The sequence below is a fragment of the Erinaceus europaeus genome, unplaced genomic scaffold (assembly GCF_950295315.1).
Source record: "Erinaceus europaeus unplaced genomic scaffold, mEriEur2.1 scaffold_598, whole genome shotgun sequence".
Taxonomy (NCBI): domain Eukaryota; kingdom Metazoa; phylum Chordata; class Mammalia; order Eulipotyphla; family Erinaceidae; genus Erinaceus; species Erinaceus europaeus.
The window spans coordinates 997-18,572 of record NW_026647591.1 but is presented as its reverse complement, the minus strand read 5'-3'; the positions used below and the strand labels follow the sequence as shown (position 1 = coordinate 18,572).

The window sequence follows — 17,576 nt, the reverse complement described above, 5'->3', positions numbered from 1 at the left end:
TGAAAAGCAACTTACTGGAAAATCTCATTTATAATCAGATATGTTTTTATTAGGCTTTTATCCTGTTCTCCTGACATATGTTTCACTCAGAAAAATAGCAGTCTTTAAAAAAAAAGGATCATTTGAGAAGAACTGCTAAAATGAGTCCCCAAAATAATTCTCAAGATTGGTTAGCAGTCAGCCATCACAAGCACTGAAAATCTTTTGGTATCTAATTTGTCCACAGAGCACCTTTTATTTGTAAAGCAAAATATTGTCACTTCTGGGTCTATTTTATCGTCATTTGGGCGTAAATTTATATATCATAAAATGCATATTATGCACATATTCTTTATTTATAGTATGTTCAGAATCTAAAAAAGCCATGAATGTTAGGAAGGTTTTAGGGCTGAGATGGCAAGTCATCATTGTGACTCTCCTACAGTTTTAATTCTAGGATTACCAGGCATGGATGACAAGAGTGTGGATGCCTTGAGTAGGTGCTGGTTGTCCTTTCAGGTAATTTAATGAGCAAATCAGACTATCTCCAGGCGATTATTAAATACAGATTCTGAGGTGATTTCTGGATTTTAGCATCCAGGCACCAGAGAAGAATAGAAAATTAGTGTCTGGTTACTTCATAAGTAGTGATTATGACTAGATAGTGCTCATAACTTATGGAAAAAGTCACATTTAAAAAAAATGAGAGTTAATCTGTCTCCTTGCATGGTATTTATGACAACACAGAGGCCAACTGGATGGCCTGGATGAGACAATCTAGTGTTGTGCTGTCGTTGCAGGAATAAAATGGGCAAAAGTAGAAAATGAGATGACTGGAATAGCTCTACATGTTGAAAACGATAGAGAGACAGATGACAGAAGGCCTTGTAAGTCAAGCCAGATAAAGAAACTGCTTAAGACTTTTCCGGCTCCCCACCTGCAGGGGAGTCGCTTCACAGGCGGTGAAGCAGGTCTGCAGGTGTCTATCTTTCTCTCCCCTTCTTTGTCTTCCCCTCCTCTCTCTATTTCTCTCTGTCCTATCCAACAATGATGACATCAATAACAACAACAATAATAACTATTACAAGAAACAACAAAGGTAACAAAAAGGGAAAAAAAAAAGCCTCCAGGAGCAGTGGATTTGTAGTGCAGGCACTGAGCCCCAGCAATAACCCTGGAGGCAAAAAGAAACACTTTGCTAGACTGTGAATGGCCTAGTTATCCTTCCACTTACTTGGGCAGAAACACTCCTCACACTGCAAGATTACTGTTTTTTTCTCTCTTGTTTACCTTGCCCATCGTCCCTTAAGGTAAGAGCCAGTCCTTGTCTGCCTAAGCCTTCACAGCTACTAAGTGCAGTATCTAGCATAAAAAAAGTGTTAGTGCATGAATTTCTCATGCTTTCAGCAGGTGTAATATCATATGGATAAGGATATGTGGATGAGTATATATAAAAACACAAATACACTCATGAAGTACCAAAAGGGGCCAGGTGGTGACGCACGTGGTTGAGTGCACATGTTACAGTGCACAAGGACCCAGGTTCAAGCCCCTGCTTCCCACCTGCAGAGGTAAAGCTTCATGAGTGGTGAAGCAGTGTTGCAGGTGTCTCTCTGTCTCTCTCCCTCGCTATTATCCCCTTCCTTCTCGATTTCTGGCTGTTTCTATAGAATAAATATAAATAAAGATAATAAAACATAATAAAAAGGAAGTACCAAAATATTTCTTCTTTCTATCAGTCTGCCACAGGATCTGTCATTCTAACAGAAGAATCATTTCAGTAGATTAATTCCTCAGGCTATGTTAATATGCAGCAGTGTTTAAAAAAGAGTATTGGTTTTAGTGCTATAAACCATTATATCCCTTTCATTTTTCATCTGACAGCTGGTTGAGTGTAGGCCACAGTGGATATTTTATTTAAAGTACTGGACTATGGTGGACCCTTTTTTTAAAAAAAAATATTTTAATGAGAGAGAGAGAGAAAGACTAGAGCACTGCTCAGCTCGGCTTATGGTGGTGCTGGGGACTGAACCTCGGGTTTCAGAGCATCAAGCAAAAGACTCTTGCATAACCATTATGCTGTCTCTCCAGCCCCTTAATGGACTCTTTATAAACATTTGCTGAAGGATGAAAGAATGAATATCCCTATCTTCATAGCAGTAGAAACATTTAGGTTCCTATTTTATTATTAAAAATAAATAGTCTTAGATACTAATTTAAATTGTTTAAAGATGGTCAGTCTATAGTTTCTAACTCCTAATATAAGATAATTTAGTACATTTTGATGTCATCATTAGATGGATGGTTTTGAGAAATGCCACTAATTATATCCCTTTAGAAAGACAAAGACAAACCATTAGACTGAACATTTTCCACGACTGCTGATGAATGCTTGTAGAGCACAAAGGGAAATGGAAAGTTTTCAACTGGAAGTGGTTTGATTCATTTAGAAAGTCAGTCAGAAAAGCGCTGCACATCTAAATGGATGCGTGAAACCTGAATTATGGAGTTTAAACTGAGGTAATGTGGCATGGAGATACAGCACAGACAGCACAGTGACGGAGTACCTTCACCTTTACGGTGGCTGACAAGACCTGTCTTTGTAGGTTGGTAGGCGAATTTAGTATCAAAAACTTAATATTTGGAAAACTTGCTACGTCTTCACTGCTCATGGAGTGTTCCCGCAGCCAGTGGTGAGAGGGGGCTCGAACCTGCATCCTTGTGTGGTTCCTTGCACATAGTACTATGTGTACTGTGTGTGCTAACCAGGTATACCACTGCCTGTCCCCTTAACTTCTCCTTTCTAGGGGGAGAAAGCAGTGAGTGAACCTCCTTTCTGGTTGACCTTGACTGTATAAAGGCTTTTGATTTCAGCAGTGAAGGCAGAAGGACAAACACTAACCCAGACTTTCTCCAGGTGTTTGTATGGAGCTGAGTCACACGTTCCAGCATCCCAGCCCATTCCTTGGCTGCTCTGCGCCTCAGTTACATTCTTCCCTGGTACTGCTATCATTCTGTGTGGGGAACATGGGAGATTGTAGGAATCCCTTCCTCCTCTAGCATACACTTTCTCCAAGTGTGTGGGAACTAATACTCACAGGATAACCTTGGCTGGTGAAGGGTGAAGACCTGGGATGATTTTGAGGTGCCATTTACAAGACTCTCCAGACATTCCTTGTAGGATCCATGCTGGTTGGCCATAGTGGTCATGACCAACAAGGAAATGTATCCTTACAAGAGCTTCCCTATACTCTTGTTCCAGTGCTCCACTCCCCACTCAGATTCATGATACACTCCCCAAAGTAAACTACCTGCAACAATTCATTGCCCTGACTCTGTTTTGGGACAGGGTGTGTGTGCAGATCCCCAGATTAAAAGATAAACGTGTGTCCAGGGAGGTCAGTATAACCATGGGAATTCCCAATTCTGTTCCCCAAACTATTTCTTCATTCTCCCATGAAAGGAACACGGTAACTGCAGGAAAAGTCCCCTGACGAGACATTTCAGGTTAACCACTAATTAGTTACATACTATTTAGCCTTTTCAAGTTCAGGACCTGATCTACAAAATAAAGGACAAGGGTTGTATTACATCATCTCTAATAGCCTTTCCTGTTCTCAGCTCCACCACTATATATTTGTGAAATAAAAGCATCTTCTAGATGACTTTGTATAGTAGCTGGCTTTTCTGCCTCATTAACCCTCAGGATTGTTTTAGCTAAAAACATGGCAACACTTTAATGCAACTTTAGACAGGCAAGTGAATCAACCTCCTGAAGGTCTAGATTAGAGAAAGAACAGCTATTCAGATCTCTAAAAACAATAATGCTGATGAAAAGAGAACAGGCCAGCTTCTCTGGGAGTCAGCAAACATTAGCAGAGGCTGCAGCATTAAGATAAGAACAGAATAATGAGAAAGCGGAGTTGCAACCAACTTCCTTGACTGCATTCCAGCGGTCACTTCAGCCATTCGTCACATCCTTAACAGGACTTGATAAATGAACTCCAATGGTTGAGATATTTTCCCCGTTAGAAGTTACTTGAAAACTTGGCTTGGGGAAAAAAGTGCTTCTACTTTGGGAAAAATAATGTAAAACCCTGCAAGTGTCACAGACGTGAAATAAAACCAATAAAGAGCTTGCAAACAACTGACGTCAAGGAGCAAAAATTCTATAAAGGTGGATAATCATGCTAGTTAAGTCCAGGTCTATAAGACATGACCATTACCAAAATAAATAGGTTATAAAGCAAATGAGGCTGCAGAAACCACCCCTTATAAGATACTCAAGACAGTAACATGGATTCTGTCATCTCTGTTTCATACACAACAAGGTAGCGGCAGATAAGGATTACTTTTTAATATTTAAACACTACAATTAGTATTCACCAAAGTAATACACACACATGTTAATGAGCCGGACTAGTAGGAAGCAGTGTCTGCCATGTTGCTATCTTTTTTGTCCTTTGACTTTATTTCTCAATACTTTCCTTTAACTTTTCATTTTGGTCTTTCTTTCTTTTTTAAATTTCAAAGAGCACCTTCTACTTCTACAGTTGCTCCTATTATTTTTCAAGCCCATCTATTCTTGTTTTATGCATTCGATGTCTTAGCTTTCTAAGGATACTAAGAATTTTGGAGTTTCATATTTGATGTCACTTCAGTGGAGTTTATGGAGGGAGAAGACATGCATTTAACCTTAATTAGCTAAAAATTAATTTAACTAGAATGCCAGAATGAGATTTAAACTCAGACCAGCATAACTCCAAAGCCTTTACCCCTTTCACTCAACTGTAACATAACTCAATCAGCAGAGTCTAGCAATAAGCAGAGTCTAGCAATAAGCAGAGTCCAGCAATAAATAGTTGAGGCACACTGCTGGTTGACTATCCCTCTACCCTTTATTAGTAATGGTCCACTGAAGGATTATGAGGCAGAAGTTAGAAATGACCAAGTAACTACATTCTGACCAATGAAATGTAAATGAAAGTCCTATGTAATTCATATAGAAAAAAAATCTCTTGAAAATAAGACAGCTCTTCTGAAAAAGAGAAAAGAAGAGACCTCTTGGCTTGTATTTTCAACAAATCTTTGTCATCAGCATCATCATTTCCATTACAGATACTTCCAGAAAGAAACAGTCTAAAAGAGCGGTCTTAGCCAATATCTAAAATAAAAAATGCCATCACTGAGTGTCAGAGTCAAGAGTCCCAAACAAGGTTTGCAAAACAAAAGATATAAACCTCATGACCTTAGCCCTGATTCTCTTATCTTTTTAAAATAGTTTTTTAAATATTTATTTATTTATTTATTCCCTTTTGTTGTCCTTGTTGTTTTCTTGTTGTGGTTATTATTGCTGTTATTGATGTCATCGTTGTTGGATAGGACAGAGAGAAATGGAGAGAGGAGGGGAAGACAGAGAGGGGGAGAGAAAGACAGACACCTGCAGACCTGCTTCACTGCCTGTGAAGCGACTCCCCGGCAGGTGGGGAGCCAGGGGCTCGAACCGGGATCCTTATGCTGGTCCTTACGCTCCGCACCATGTGCGCTTAACCTGCTGTGCTACTGCCCGACTTCCCCTGATTCTCTTATCTTATAATAGACACTGCCTTAAGGATTAATGGCTAGATGATTTCACAATATGTGAAATACAGAAAATGGAAACAAATGAACTTGTGAAAATAGTCAAACTGCAAACTGTTCCTAAAACTTCCTGAAAGTGGTTATCGCTGTGTATGTGTGTTTACACAAACCCCTTTGGTAGTGGGTACGATGTGGACTATATCCCCATAATCCCACTTTATAATCTTGTAAACCACTAGTGAAAAATAAAACAGACACCACTTTACTGAAATTCATTTGGCTGAATAAAACATTGAGCTCACTTACATATTAATATCAGTGTTAGAATAATATACAAATCTCAGTATGGATCTGAAAATTAATTAGAGGATAGAACTTTAGATGTCCATTTGCCCAAATGTCAATACATACTCAAAGTACAGCGTGAGGTCTGTTGCCAATATTGACTGCTTCAAAAGCTGCATAAGGTCACTATATTCCTTGGAGGACAAATTAGCAAAGATGTTGTGACCCTGAAAGGAGAAAGTAAAAAGTCACAAAAGACATTAAATTTCAGCTGGTTGACTATGTGCTTTTCATATATATATATATATATATATATGTATTTTTAAAAAGGTCAGGAAACACAATAAAAGCACTTCAAAAAAGCTTAATGAAATGTTATATACAGATACAAATAGATTCCCTAGCGAACAAAGCAAAGGCAGATTTTTTTTTTTTAGGGAGATTACCACAGGGCACTTTATTATGTTTCGTCTTCCAGAGAAAACTCAGAAAAAAATGTGTCTGAATTTGTCTTAGGATGGATTTATTTATGCAAAAAAAATTCCATTCGACTGCCTATTTTCTGTGGAATTACTGAGTGAAAAAGGTGACAAAACATTTGGGAATCTTTCTGGCCTTGACATAAATACTAGTTTCACTTGTAGAGACTTCAGTTAATATTTTGGAAGGACTTTGCCATGGCAACAAATGAGTTCAAGGGATGGAGAAGACATTAGATCAGTGGTTCTCACCTGGGGGTGCTTTCAGTAATGGGGACTGCTGGCGATTTGTCTAGACATTTTTATTTTCACACTGGTGGGGGGTACGACTGGCATCATGGGGATAATGATGAGGAAAGTTGTGAAACATCCTACAATGCAGCACCAGCACAACCAAGGTTTACCAACATATCAGTACTTCTGAAGTCGTGAAACCTGGTGTTAAACCTTGAAGATACATCTTAACGATGTATGTGGCAAACTCAGTACAGTGAATAGTTACTGAGTAGCAAGAATGCATAAAATTATTTTACTTTATACAGTTCTTAGGACTCTTGAGATGAAACCTAAACTAGGATAACTTGAAAATCTACATGTATCTCCATAAATGTGAAAAGCATATTCTTGTCATCAACATTTTCACTGTTCTAGATAGCTCCATAAAGTTTTCAGTAAAGTGGAAACTTTACTGAAAGTAGTTGCTTTTCTTTTACCAGCTTTTCTTAGCAAGAAATACAAGTATGTGGTCCCCAGAACTGGGACAGTTCTAAACTTAGTGCAGAGGAGAAAAAAGATGGCTCAGAAGAAAGGGGGTGGGATGACTATGTGGGAATAAACTGTTCTCAAGTTAGAAGTAAATTAATTCTTTCAGGGACAGGAGTATCAATTAGTAAATTACCTCTTTCCAGGCACCAGATGGGAATCTGCTCCCTTGAGTTAGTTTATCTCACTGATGAACCAGCCACTCCTTAAAGAGGAGGATATTGGTTCCACCTGGGACACGTTCCAATATTAATAATAATTTTCAAATAAACTCTTCCAGATCTTAATTCAGCCATTAGGAAGAAGACAAATAACCAAGGAATGCCACGCCATAATTCTGCCCAGGTTTCCCTGCCTGAACATTGTTCTGTGGATCAATTTCAGCCTGGTATATGGGTGGGTGTCTGCGAGGATGTGATGGGAAGGTATGGAAAAGCAGTCACCCTGACCTGAGCCACATACCTGAATTTCTCAATGGATGAAATATACTAATGGGAACAAGGTAGAGTAAAAACTATCGTAAAGACAGGGGAAAAAACTGCTGTGATTTTGAGGCCCTTGATTATTTTGTAAAGGAGTGCATCTGACTAGGACATATTGAAAAGGACATATGAGGGGGCCAGGCAGTGGCACACCTGGTTAAGTACACACACTCCCGTGCACAAGGACCAGGGTTCAAGCCCCTGGTCCCCACCTACATGGGGAAAGCTTCACAAGTGGTGAAGCAGGGCTGCGGGTGTCTCTCTGTCTCCTTCCTTCTCTATCTCCCCTCTTCTCTCAATTTCTGTCTCAATCCAATAGTAAAGAAAATTTATATATACATATAAAAAGGAAATATGATACAAACACAATTTACCGCTAACAGAGTGAGGCGCTAATCAGGTCAATTTAATACTGAAAAGTTAACTTGTAGTCAGCGTGTTACTATAAACTAGCCTTCTAGAATTTAGTTGTTGGTGGGAGTGATGTGAGGGGACTCCTTGTGCGGAGGTAAGAGATTGTACTCATGTGACTACTCCTGCAAATCATTATTTCCCCCTGTAAAGTGATCTGGAAAAGAAAACAGACAGACAAACAAACAAATTAGCCTTCTACAGGGCACCAGGGATTTGGTCCCTGAAAGGAGACTGGCTTCCTTCAAATACTATTTTTATTCTTTGTTTAGGAAGGAGGAAGTGTAGTGTGGTGTTGATGAAGCAAAGTCATCTGTGGCAGGAGGAAGGTCTAGGATACCTTTTGCCAGACCAACAAAGCACTTTGTTCAGTGCTTCTGTGTCACTCGGCAAGGGGAAAGAAGAGGCACCTGAATGCTTGCCTTTCTGGTGGGCAGGGCAGGAGCGAGAGTGGGGAGGTGCCACGCTGGGGTCTGTCCACACCAGCTGTTCAGTATAAGGTCCATTATTACTATAATTTGTATCTGATAGCGAACTCTGAGAGAAGGAGAGCCCTGTGTGTTGCTTCTGTACAAACAGATTCTGAACCAGTGAGGTAAATAACCTTCTGAGAAAACCATGATGCTCTGTTCATAATCCCTGTTATTATCAACATGGGAATTTCTGAGATCAGAATCCAAATCCTTCAGATATGGTAACCCATCATAGTATGGAAAAGGTAGTGTGAGCCCAGTTTTCTCTTACCCCTATATCCCTCTTCTGTAACTTAAAATATGTCTTTCATAGGAAACTTTCAGAGTCACAGATGCTGAGAGGCTGGTTTCTGTTAGAGTCCACGAGAGCCTAACCCTCTGTGTTTTATTCCCAGCTGAAAGCGTATCACTCCCAGTGGGCTTGCCCTCTGCAGCCACATTCCGGATCCAGAATGCTGACTCTCTCTCTTAGGGGTCGAGGGAGGCTTTCAAGACATGACAAAAGACATGCTTTCTCAAGATAGGCTGAAGGAAAAACCCTCCATATTTAATGATGCTATTCCAGTGAAGCAGGGCCTTAATAATGATAATCATTAATGACACAGCCAGAGAAGTGACAAATAATGAGGGGCAGATGGTCCCTTCCTGGCCTCAGAAAAAGAAAAGTCTGTATGCTTGCAGAAAATCAGATCAAACAGATCCTTTCCTGGCAATTTCAAATCCAGAGATGCTTTAGCCAGAGGCAGTTAGAAGTTGTTCTTCTTCTCCACGGAGAACTAAAAGTACAAAGTCCAAGTCCTTTTAGCTCTTGCAGTGCCATATGAAAAAAAGTCGCCATGGGGTTTTAGCTTGGCCTCAGGTTTAGTTGCAGTTCTTACATTCAAGCCTGTATCACCAACATTTTGAAGTTCTTTTAATCGTCTAATAGGTTCCCCAATTGTGCTAATAAAGCTTAAGTTGCTCATTCGATTTCTGCTTCCACCATCTTTAAAAATGGTTTTGAGTTTCACCAAGTGGGAAGATTGAATCACTCATTACACAGTCAGGTCACTTTGATAGTGAGCTTCTGTAGCCCTTATAGCAGCTAAGACCACGTTCAGGCAACAGATTGTAGGTGACTTCCTCTGCTGAGTGAGGCTGAAGCCTAAATGAATATTCTTAGGAAGCATTTGAACAGGGTATTTGGCCAGATGTCTGAAAGAATTTTTTGATTTTTTAAAATTTTATTTACACACAGAGAGTCGCCGCACTTCTCAGCTCTGGCTTTTGGCAGTACCAAAGACTGAATCTTGGACTTCTGAGAATTTGCCATGCCACCACTCTGTTATCTGCCTGGCCTGAAAGAATTTTTAAAAGCCACAAAGAAAAGATCCAATATAGGGCTAGGCAGATAGTTCAATATCACCACACATGTCTGAAACCCTAAAGGCCCCAGGTTCAATGCCCAGCATCGCCATAAGCCAAAGCTGAGCAGTGCTCTGGTTTCTCTCATTCATTCACTCTACATCTTAAATGACTAAATAAATAAATACAGCTTTAAAAAAGAAGAGAAAAATACCAACAGTTTTGCTTTGAATACCCAAAGAAATATAAGTCTTTAAAAAAGAAAGAAAGAATAAAAGAGGGCAGGGGAGCTAGTATAATAGTTATGCAAACAGACTCTCTTTCCTGAGGCTCCCAGGTCCCAGGTTCAGTCCCCTGCACCACCATAATCCAGAGCTGAGCAGGGCTCTGGTAAACAAAAACAACAACAAAGAAACAAAAAATAGTTTGGCTTAAAAAACTGTCACATTTCTTTGTGTCAGTTTGTGACAATACAGAGAGAGAGAGAGAAATACAGGAACTATCATTTCATTTGTTTTCTGTTGAGGGAAGAAGCAGACATTAGATTTGTACCTCACTTTTAAAAAAATTTACTTATAAAAAGGAAACACTGACAAAACCATAGGATAAGATGGGCACAACTCCACACAATTCCCACCACCAGAACTCTGTATCCCATCCCCTCCCCTGATAGCTTTCCTATTCTTTATCCCTCTGGGAGTATGGACCCAGGGTCATTGTGGGGTGCAGAAGGTGGAAGGTCTGGCTTCTGTAATTGCTTCCCTGCTGAACATGGGCTTTGACAGGTCGATTCATACTCCCAGTCTGCCTCTCTCTTTCCCTAGTGGGGAAGGGCTCTGGAGAATCGGAGCTCCAGGACTCATTGGTGGGGTGTCTGTCTAGGGAAGTCTGGTAGGCATCATGCTAGCATCTGGAACCTGGTGGCTGAAAAGAGAGTTAACATATAAAGTTAAACAAATTGTTAACTAATCATGAACCTAAAGGCTGGAATAGTGCAGATGACGAGTTGGTCTCCATTTTATAGATAGCTAGTAGGCATATTTTAGTTCTATTCCAAAGGGCCTGTGGCTATACAATTTTTTTTTTTTCCTTGAACCTGAAATCTCATATGCAAGTGGATCCAAGTTATTGTCTGGGGAGATGATGTCATGGCTGGAAAAAGGAGCAGAAAGCTGGATCAGGGAAAAGAGTAGCTCCCAAATATGGGAAAGGTGTATAAATATTGTTGACTGTAAACCCCATCAATTTGATGTGATCTGGGGCCCGTATTCAGCTTAGGAGCCTATGTGACCTCTGCATCCCTGTAGATCTGAGCTCACATTCTGTGGTCATCAGTAGGAACGTTCCAAGCTGCCTCAATATCAGGGCCCATCTTCCTCAGGTGTAGCATAGAGTATGTTGTCCATCCTCTCTATGGAGGATGGAACATTCTCTACCTTTGTTGATCCCAAGTTGAGGGCAAGGTGCTATGGGGTCTCACAAAGGGGGTCTATTTTTATTTATTTATTTATTTATTTATTTTTATTTTTATCTTTATTTATTTTATAGAGGTAGTGAGAAATTGAGAGGAAAGAGAATATGTAGAGAGAGACAGAGAGACACCTGCAGCCCTGCTTCACCACTTGTGAAGCTTTCCCACTGCAGGTGGGGACCAGGGGCTTGAACCTGGGTCCTTGCACATTGCGACATGTGCGTTCAACCAGGTGTGCCACCACACGGCCCCAAAGGAGTCTATTTTGTTGTTCCTGATAGAGATGACCAGTAACAATGGAGAGAGATATTTATTTGATTGTACCTCACTTTGAAGAATCATTACAGCATGGTTGAAATGGTGATGCTCTAAAGTAGCCGATGTTCCATAGAGTTGTGCCAGGGCAGAGCCACTCCTGGAAGCGAAAGAGAACAGTGAGTGATCGGGGACCTTCAGCTACCGGTGAGTCCTATGCACCTGCGCTTTGGCCCAGAATGCTCTGGCTGCATTGGCCCCATACCAGGTACAGATACATTCTCAGGAAACGGCTCATGTAGTTCACTCACACATGAAGTAAACCTTCTAGAGGTTAGGCTAGATGGTGTGGATGAATCAACAACATATATGCCATAGTCCAAGGGCTGGGAAGATAGCACAATGATGATGCAAAAAGACTTTCATGCCTGAGGTACCAAAGGTCTTAGGTTGAGTTCCTGGCACCACCATAAGCCAGAGTTGAGCAGTACATACAGTCTGTGACAACAAGAAATTTACAGACCAGTACAGGAGATGAGATGTAGTCACAGGGAAAATAATGCACACAGCACACAATAAAAAACACCACAGCCAGTGTCTGGGTTCAGTCAGAGTGCTTGAGATGATCTGAGAACAAAGAACATAATTTTTGGCTTTGGGTAGGCTTCAATGACTAGCTGTTCCATAGCTTCCAAGCATCTAGAATACCCATTAGAAATGTATTTGACTTTCCATGGGAAAAGATCTGTGATTATCATGCAGAGTCCACTTAATCTACTTTACACATAAGGCTGACCAGTTTCTATGATGGTTTCTCAGTTCACAGTTACACTATACCTCATAGAATTCTGGCCCTTTTTCTTTTTTTGTTTTAATTTCTTTATTGGGTAATTAATGTTTTACATTCAACAGTAAGTACAGTAGTTTGTACATGCATAACATTTCCCAGTTTTCCATATAACAATACAACCCCCACTAGGTCCTCTGTCATCCTTTTTGGACCTGTATTCTCCCCACCTTGTTGTCTAAGTCACACCCCCCCCAGGCACTGCATTTTCACTTCAAATGAATAAAATAGTAATTTGGACTCTAAATGATTTTCTGAATCATTTGTACATTTTATTTATGCAGAACAATCCATTCCTAACAGTGTCAGTTCATAAATGTTCATTTAAAATGTCCAAGTGTGCTCATTTCCAGTTTTTTTTTCTTTTTGAGTGGCATTTAGAACATTTGAAGTATTGAAAACGGGCCCTGAGAATCCTGTGGTCGAATGGATCTCCCTCCACGGGACTCAGGCAAAGCCACATCTAGGTGCTTGTGCGTCTTCCTGCACCTTGTAGGGAGCTCAAACATTGAAAAGACAATTTAGCCTTAACTTGGAAGGACTGGAGATTGACAGAACACTGCCTGACCTGCTAGGAAGAAGAGCAAAGGTTGCTTCTAAATGTAATGTGAAGGATTCCAGTTATTGGCTACCCTCAACATCTCTAGTATAAAGCAGCCCAAGGGCATGGACAGACTGGGGCCCCAGTGGATCTATAACCCATGGAGAATCTCATACGTGAGCCCATGTTGGGAGAAAATAGTTTAGTAAGGATGATGATGAATAGGGTTAGTAAGGGAAAAACTGGATTTTAATCAGGTATGTGTTATTTCTTTAAATTTGGTTTAACCTATATTATTTTATAGGCAAAATTTGTTAGGCTAATCTTATCTTTCTTTACATTTTTTTATTATCTTTATTTATTTATTAGATAGAGACAGCCAGAAGTCAAGAGGGAGGGGGGATAGAGAGGAAGAGAGACGGGGAGACACCTGTAACACTGCTTCACCACTCATGAAGCTTTTCCCTGCAGGTGGGGACCAGGGACTCAAACCTGGGTCCTTGCGCATTGTAACATGTGCGCTCAATCAGGTGTGCCACCATCCGGATGTTTCCCCCATCAGTCAGGGGACAAGCTATCACAAATATGCTGGTGTGTCCTGTGCCGCATCCCTGCACCCCTCCCCACACTCCAGACTCCCATTGCTTCTTCCCTGCCATGTGTCACCAGGATTCTCAGCACATCTGTGCAAACACAGTCAGCTGACTTATCTGGTGACTCTCTCCTTGGTCTTTGTTATTCTGTTCTGCATTCCTCCCCCTCACACACTGCTGACTTAATCATACAATATGCAAATTTTGCAACAGAAGCAGACAGAAACTAAGGATGTGCAGAAAGACACCGATTTAGATTTAGTCATGAATTCAGCTAATAAGTAGGTAACGATTGCTCTTACCCCATGCCTTAGACATGTGGGATACAAAGGTAAATAATACCGTTTCTGCCTTCAGGAAGCTTCCAGTCTCCTACAATTCCGTGGGAGATTTTCTCTAACTCTCCTTGGACTAATAGTGCCCCCTACTAATAGCAAGCAAGCTGCTGGCTTAGCTTTATACAACGGAGCATGGTACCACCTCTATGTTGAGATTTTAATGTAAGATCACCCAAGCAAGAATGTTTCTATTTCCCAGTGTATCTCTTATTTAGACTAGCAGATTCGGATTTTTCTAGGACTGCAAGATTCTCACTTCCCCCCTAGGCTGATACAGTTGAGAGAGAAAAAAGTATTTGTAAGGATAAGATTTATCAAGAAATATTCAAAAGAATAGCAGTTCTTTAGCACCAAAAAAGCAAATGACCCCATCCAAAAATGGGTAGAGGATATGAACAAAACATTCAACTCAAAGGAGATCCAAAAGGCTAACAAACATATGAAAAACTGCTCCAAGTCACTGATTGTCAGAGAAATGCAAATTAAGATAACATTGAGATACCACCTCACTCCTGTGAGAATGGCATACATCAAAAAGGACAGCAGCAACAAATGCTGGAGAGGCTGTGGGGACAGAGGAACCCTTTTGCATTGCTGGTGGGAATGTAAATTGGTCCAGCCTCTGTGGAGAGCAGTCTGGAGAACTCTCACAAGGCTAGACATGGACCTTCCATATGACCCAGTAGTTCCTCTCCTGGGGTTATACCCCAAGGACTCCATAACACCCAACCAAAAAGAGGTGTGTACTCCTATGTTCATAGCAGCACAATTCATAATAGCTAAAACCTGGAAGCAACCCAGGTGCCCAACAACAGATGAGTAGCTGAGAAAGCTATAGTATATATACACAATGGAATACTATATAGCTATCAAGAACAATGAACCCACCTTCTCTGACCCATCTTGGACAGAGCTAGAAGGAATTATGCTAAGTGAGCTAAGTCAGAAAGATAAAGATGAGTATGGAATGATCCCACTCATCAAGAGAAGTTGAGAAAGAAGATCTGAAAGGGAAACTAAAAGCAGGATCTGACTAAATTGAAAGCAGGGCACCAAAGTAAAAACCCTGTGGTGAGGGTTAGACATGCGGCTTTCTGGGCTGGTGAGGGGTGGTGGTGGGTGGGTGGGATGGGTCACAGTCTTTTGGTGGTGGGAATGGTGTTTATGTACACTCCTAGTAAAGTGTAGTCATATAAATCAGTAGTTAATTACTATGAGAGGGGAAAAATTAATTGTATGTCTCAAAGTTTTTAAAACACAGACTGAGTCTTTTTAATATACGGGCTGTGTATTTGATATGTGGACTCTCTCAAAAGCCTAGACCAAGTAGATCAGAAGCAACCAGTGGCACAGCTATATACAAGATACTGGGTACTATACAGCAAACCCTAACAAAAGGACTTTTCAAAGTTAACCCAATTACCAAATAATGTGATGATAACATTAACTATCCATTGTCTTTTTGAACCCTAAGACAGCAGGAACCTCACATCTCCACTAGATTTCCCCCAGTCCTAGAACCTTAGGATAGGGCCCACTTTCCCGCATGCCTCTCCCAATACATATCAAATAATATTGCATCAGCCGACTGCAACCTAATCAACACAACGATTGCCACCTCAACATGCTTCAGCTCAGACTGTGTCCAGAGACTTCAGGTGTGGAATGACAACCCTTCAGCTTCATTATTCGGGTGAGACCTTTCCTTTCATAGTATTCTCTAATTCCATCCCAGGTGGATCACTTTCTAACAAAGTCCCAAAACCTGTGAGAGAGAGCATATGTTCACACATATTCATAAACTAGTGCAAAATATATACCTGAAAGCAGAAGTACACTAGAGTTTGCAGTGAGTACCCCCCTAACACTTCCTCTCCACTATTCCAACCTTTGGGTCCATGATTGCTCAACAATTTGTTTGGCTTCGTATGTTAACTCTCTTTTCAGCTACCAGGTTCCAGATGCCATCAGGATGCCGGCCAGGCTTCCCTAGACTGAAGACCCCACCAATGTGTCCTGGAGCTCTGCTTCCCCAGAGACCCACCCTATTAGGGAAAGAGAGAGGCAGACTGGGAGTATGGACCGACCAGTCAACGCCCATGTTCAGCAGGGAAGCAGTTACAGAAGCCAGACCTTCTACCTTCTGCAACCCACAATGACCCTGGGTCCATGCTCCCAGAGGGATGGAGAATGGGAAAGCTATCAGGGGAGGGGCTGGGTTATGGAGATTGGGTGGTGGGAATTGTGTGGAGTTGTACCCCTCCTACCCTATGGTTTTGTTAATTTATCCTTTTTAAAATAAAAAATAAATTAAAAAAAAGAACAGCAGTTCTTTGGAATTCCTAAATTGCACTATGGACAGAAATAAACAGGTCCTCACGGTCAAATTCATTTGGGAAATTCTGGGCTTAAAAGGTGGAATTCTTTCTTTCTTGTAGGATTCCCCAGTGATAGTCAAATTCGTGAAAGTACTTAGTGTGGAGGAGTGTATGATGTTAGCCAATCTTACTCGATCACAAACCATTTTCTAAAATGAGGTTATGTCATTCATGAACAAAATTTTATAAAGATGTACTTCTACTTTTCCATGCAAGGTATGCAAAAACAATCAAAATCAATCACAAATGGAAAAACACAGCCTTTCTACCACAACGTATTTTAGTTGCCTATGTAAATGTATTCATCATTTAGACCTGGGGTACACATGCCATAATTGTGGAATGTGGTTGTATACAAGAAGGACTAGAGAGGGAGGGGAGAAAAGAAGAGGAGCGAGCTGAATTCTGTCAGCACAGTAATATTTATGCGTGTGATTGTTCTTGCACATATGACAATGCGTGCGGAAGTCTTACTGATTAGGTCACTCCTAAAACACTGAAGCATTTCATTTTTTGGACAGGAAGCACCTCAAGAAGAAACTCAGCAAAAAAGCAAAGTCAGAGGAAAACTTCAGTCTTTATAAGCGTTCAGCACTTTGCACAACCACATGAATTAGTATGCACAGTACCTTTCCAGCTTCCCCAGATATGCACATTCTCTGAAAAAGAGGCTTAATAGAAGTGTGCAGCCGTGGATTACAGGAAAATTTTAAAAGGGAAAACTATGAAAGGTAATTAGAAAGTTGAGAATTGTTGGGAGGTGGCGAGGAATGGGATTAGGCTGTCACGGCAGATTAATGTGCCTCAGTATTTCACTTCTGGGACCTGGCCGAAAGCGACAAGATGGGTTTTCATTCCCAAGAAATGAATATAAGAGATTATGCTAGCAATGAATAGAAGGAGTCTCCTAGGAGAATATACCACAAAGCTGCTCGGTACTGATATTTAATCATCAGGGGGGCAGATGTAATAGAGAAGGGGTTGAGTGGGAATTGCTGTCTCTGGAGAAAATCCGAGAGAAGTGTTGACAGAGCAATTTCAAAGCACTGTGGTATCGCTACTCTCTCTACCTATTGATCATTCGGTGCACACACTCCAATGTTTAAAAATTAAAAAGAAAGTATGAAAAGACAAAGGTTCATTTAACAGAAAGGTTAAGAGAATAAATCATACTGTGCTATAATCAAACACACAACTTTTTATTGTAGAGGCATTTTGCATTTTTATAGTAATTTTTCCCTTGCTAGATGTCTCTTGTTTATTTATAGCCTTATATATGAAAAAAAAATAAAGGCAGCATATGCCTTGCCACATAATAATTGGTGTATTTAAATCCTACTTCTAAATGATCTGAAAGG

General features: G+C 40.6%; 1 protein-coding gene across 1 annotated transcript in view; it reads right to left on the bottom strand.

Annotated features, from left to right (window-relative positions):
- LOC103114973 (dual 3',5'-cyclic-AMP and -GMP phosphodiesterase 11A) overlaps nt 1-16,367 on the bottom strand; it is a gene marked incomplete at its 5' end in the record, with an annotated part of 40,979 nt that extends 24,612 nt beyond the window's left edge. The window contains 3 exons of the mRNA XM_060184150.1: nt 5,971-6,071; nt 11,591-11,722; nt 16,221-16,367. Of these exons, the coding sequence (XP_060040133.1) occupies nt 5,971-6,071; nt 11,591-11,722; nt 16,221-16,367 (380 nt within the window). The remainder of the gene's footprint in view (nt 1-5,970; nt 6,072-11,590; nt 11,723-16,220) is intronic.
- Nucleotides 16,368-17,576: the final 1,209 nt, after the last annotated feature.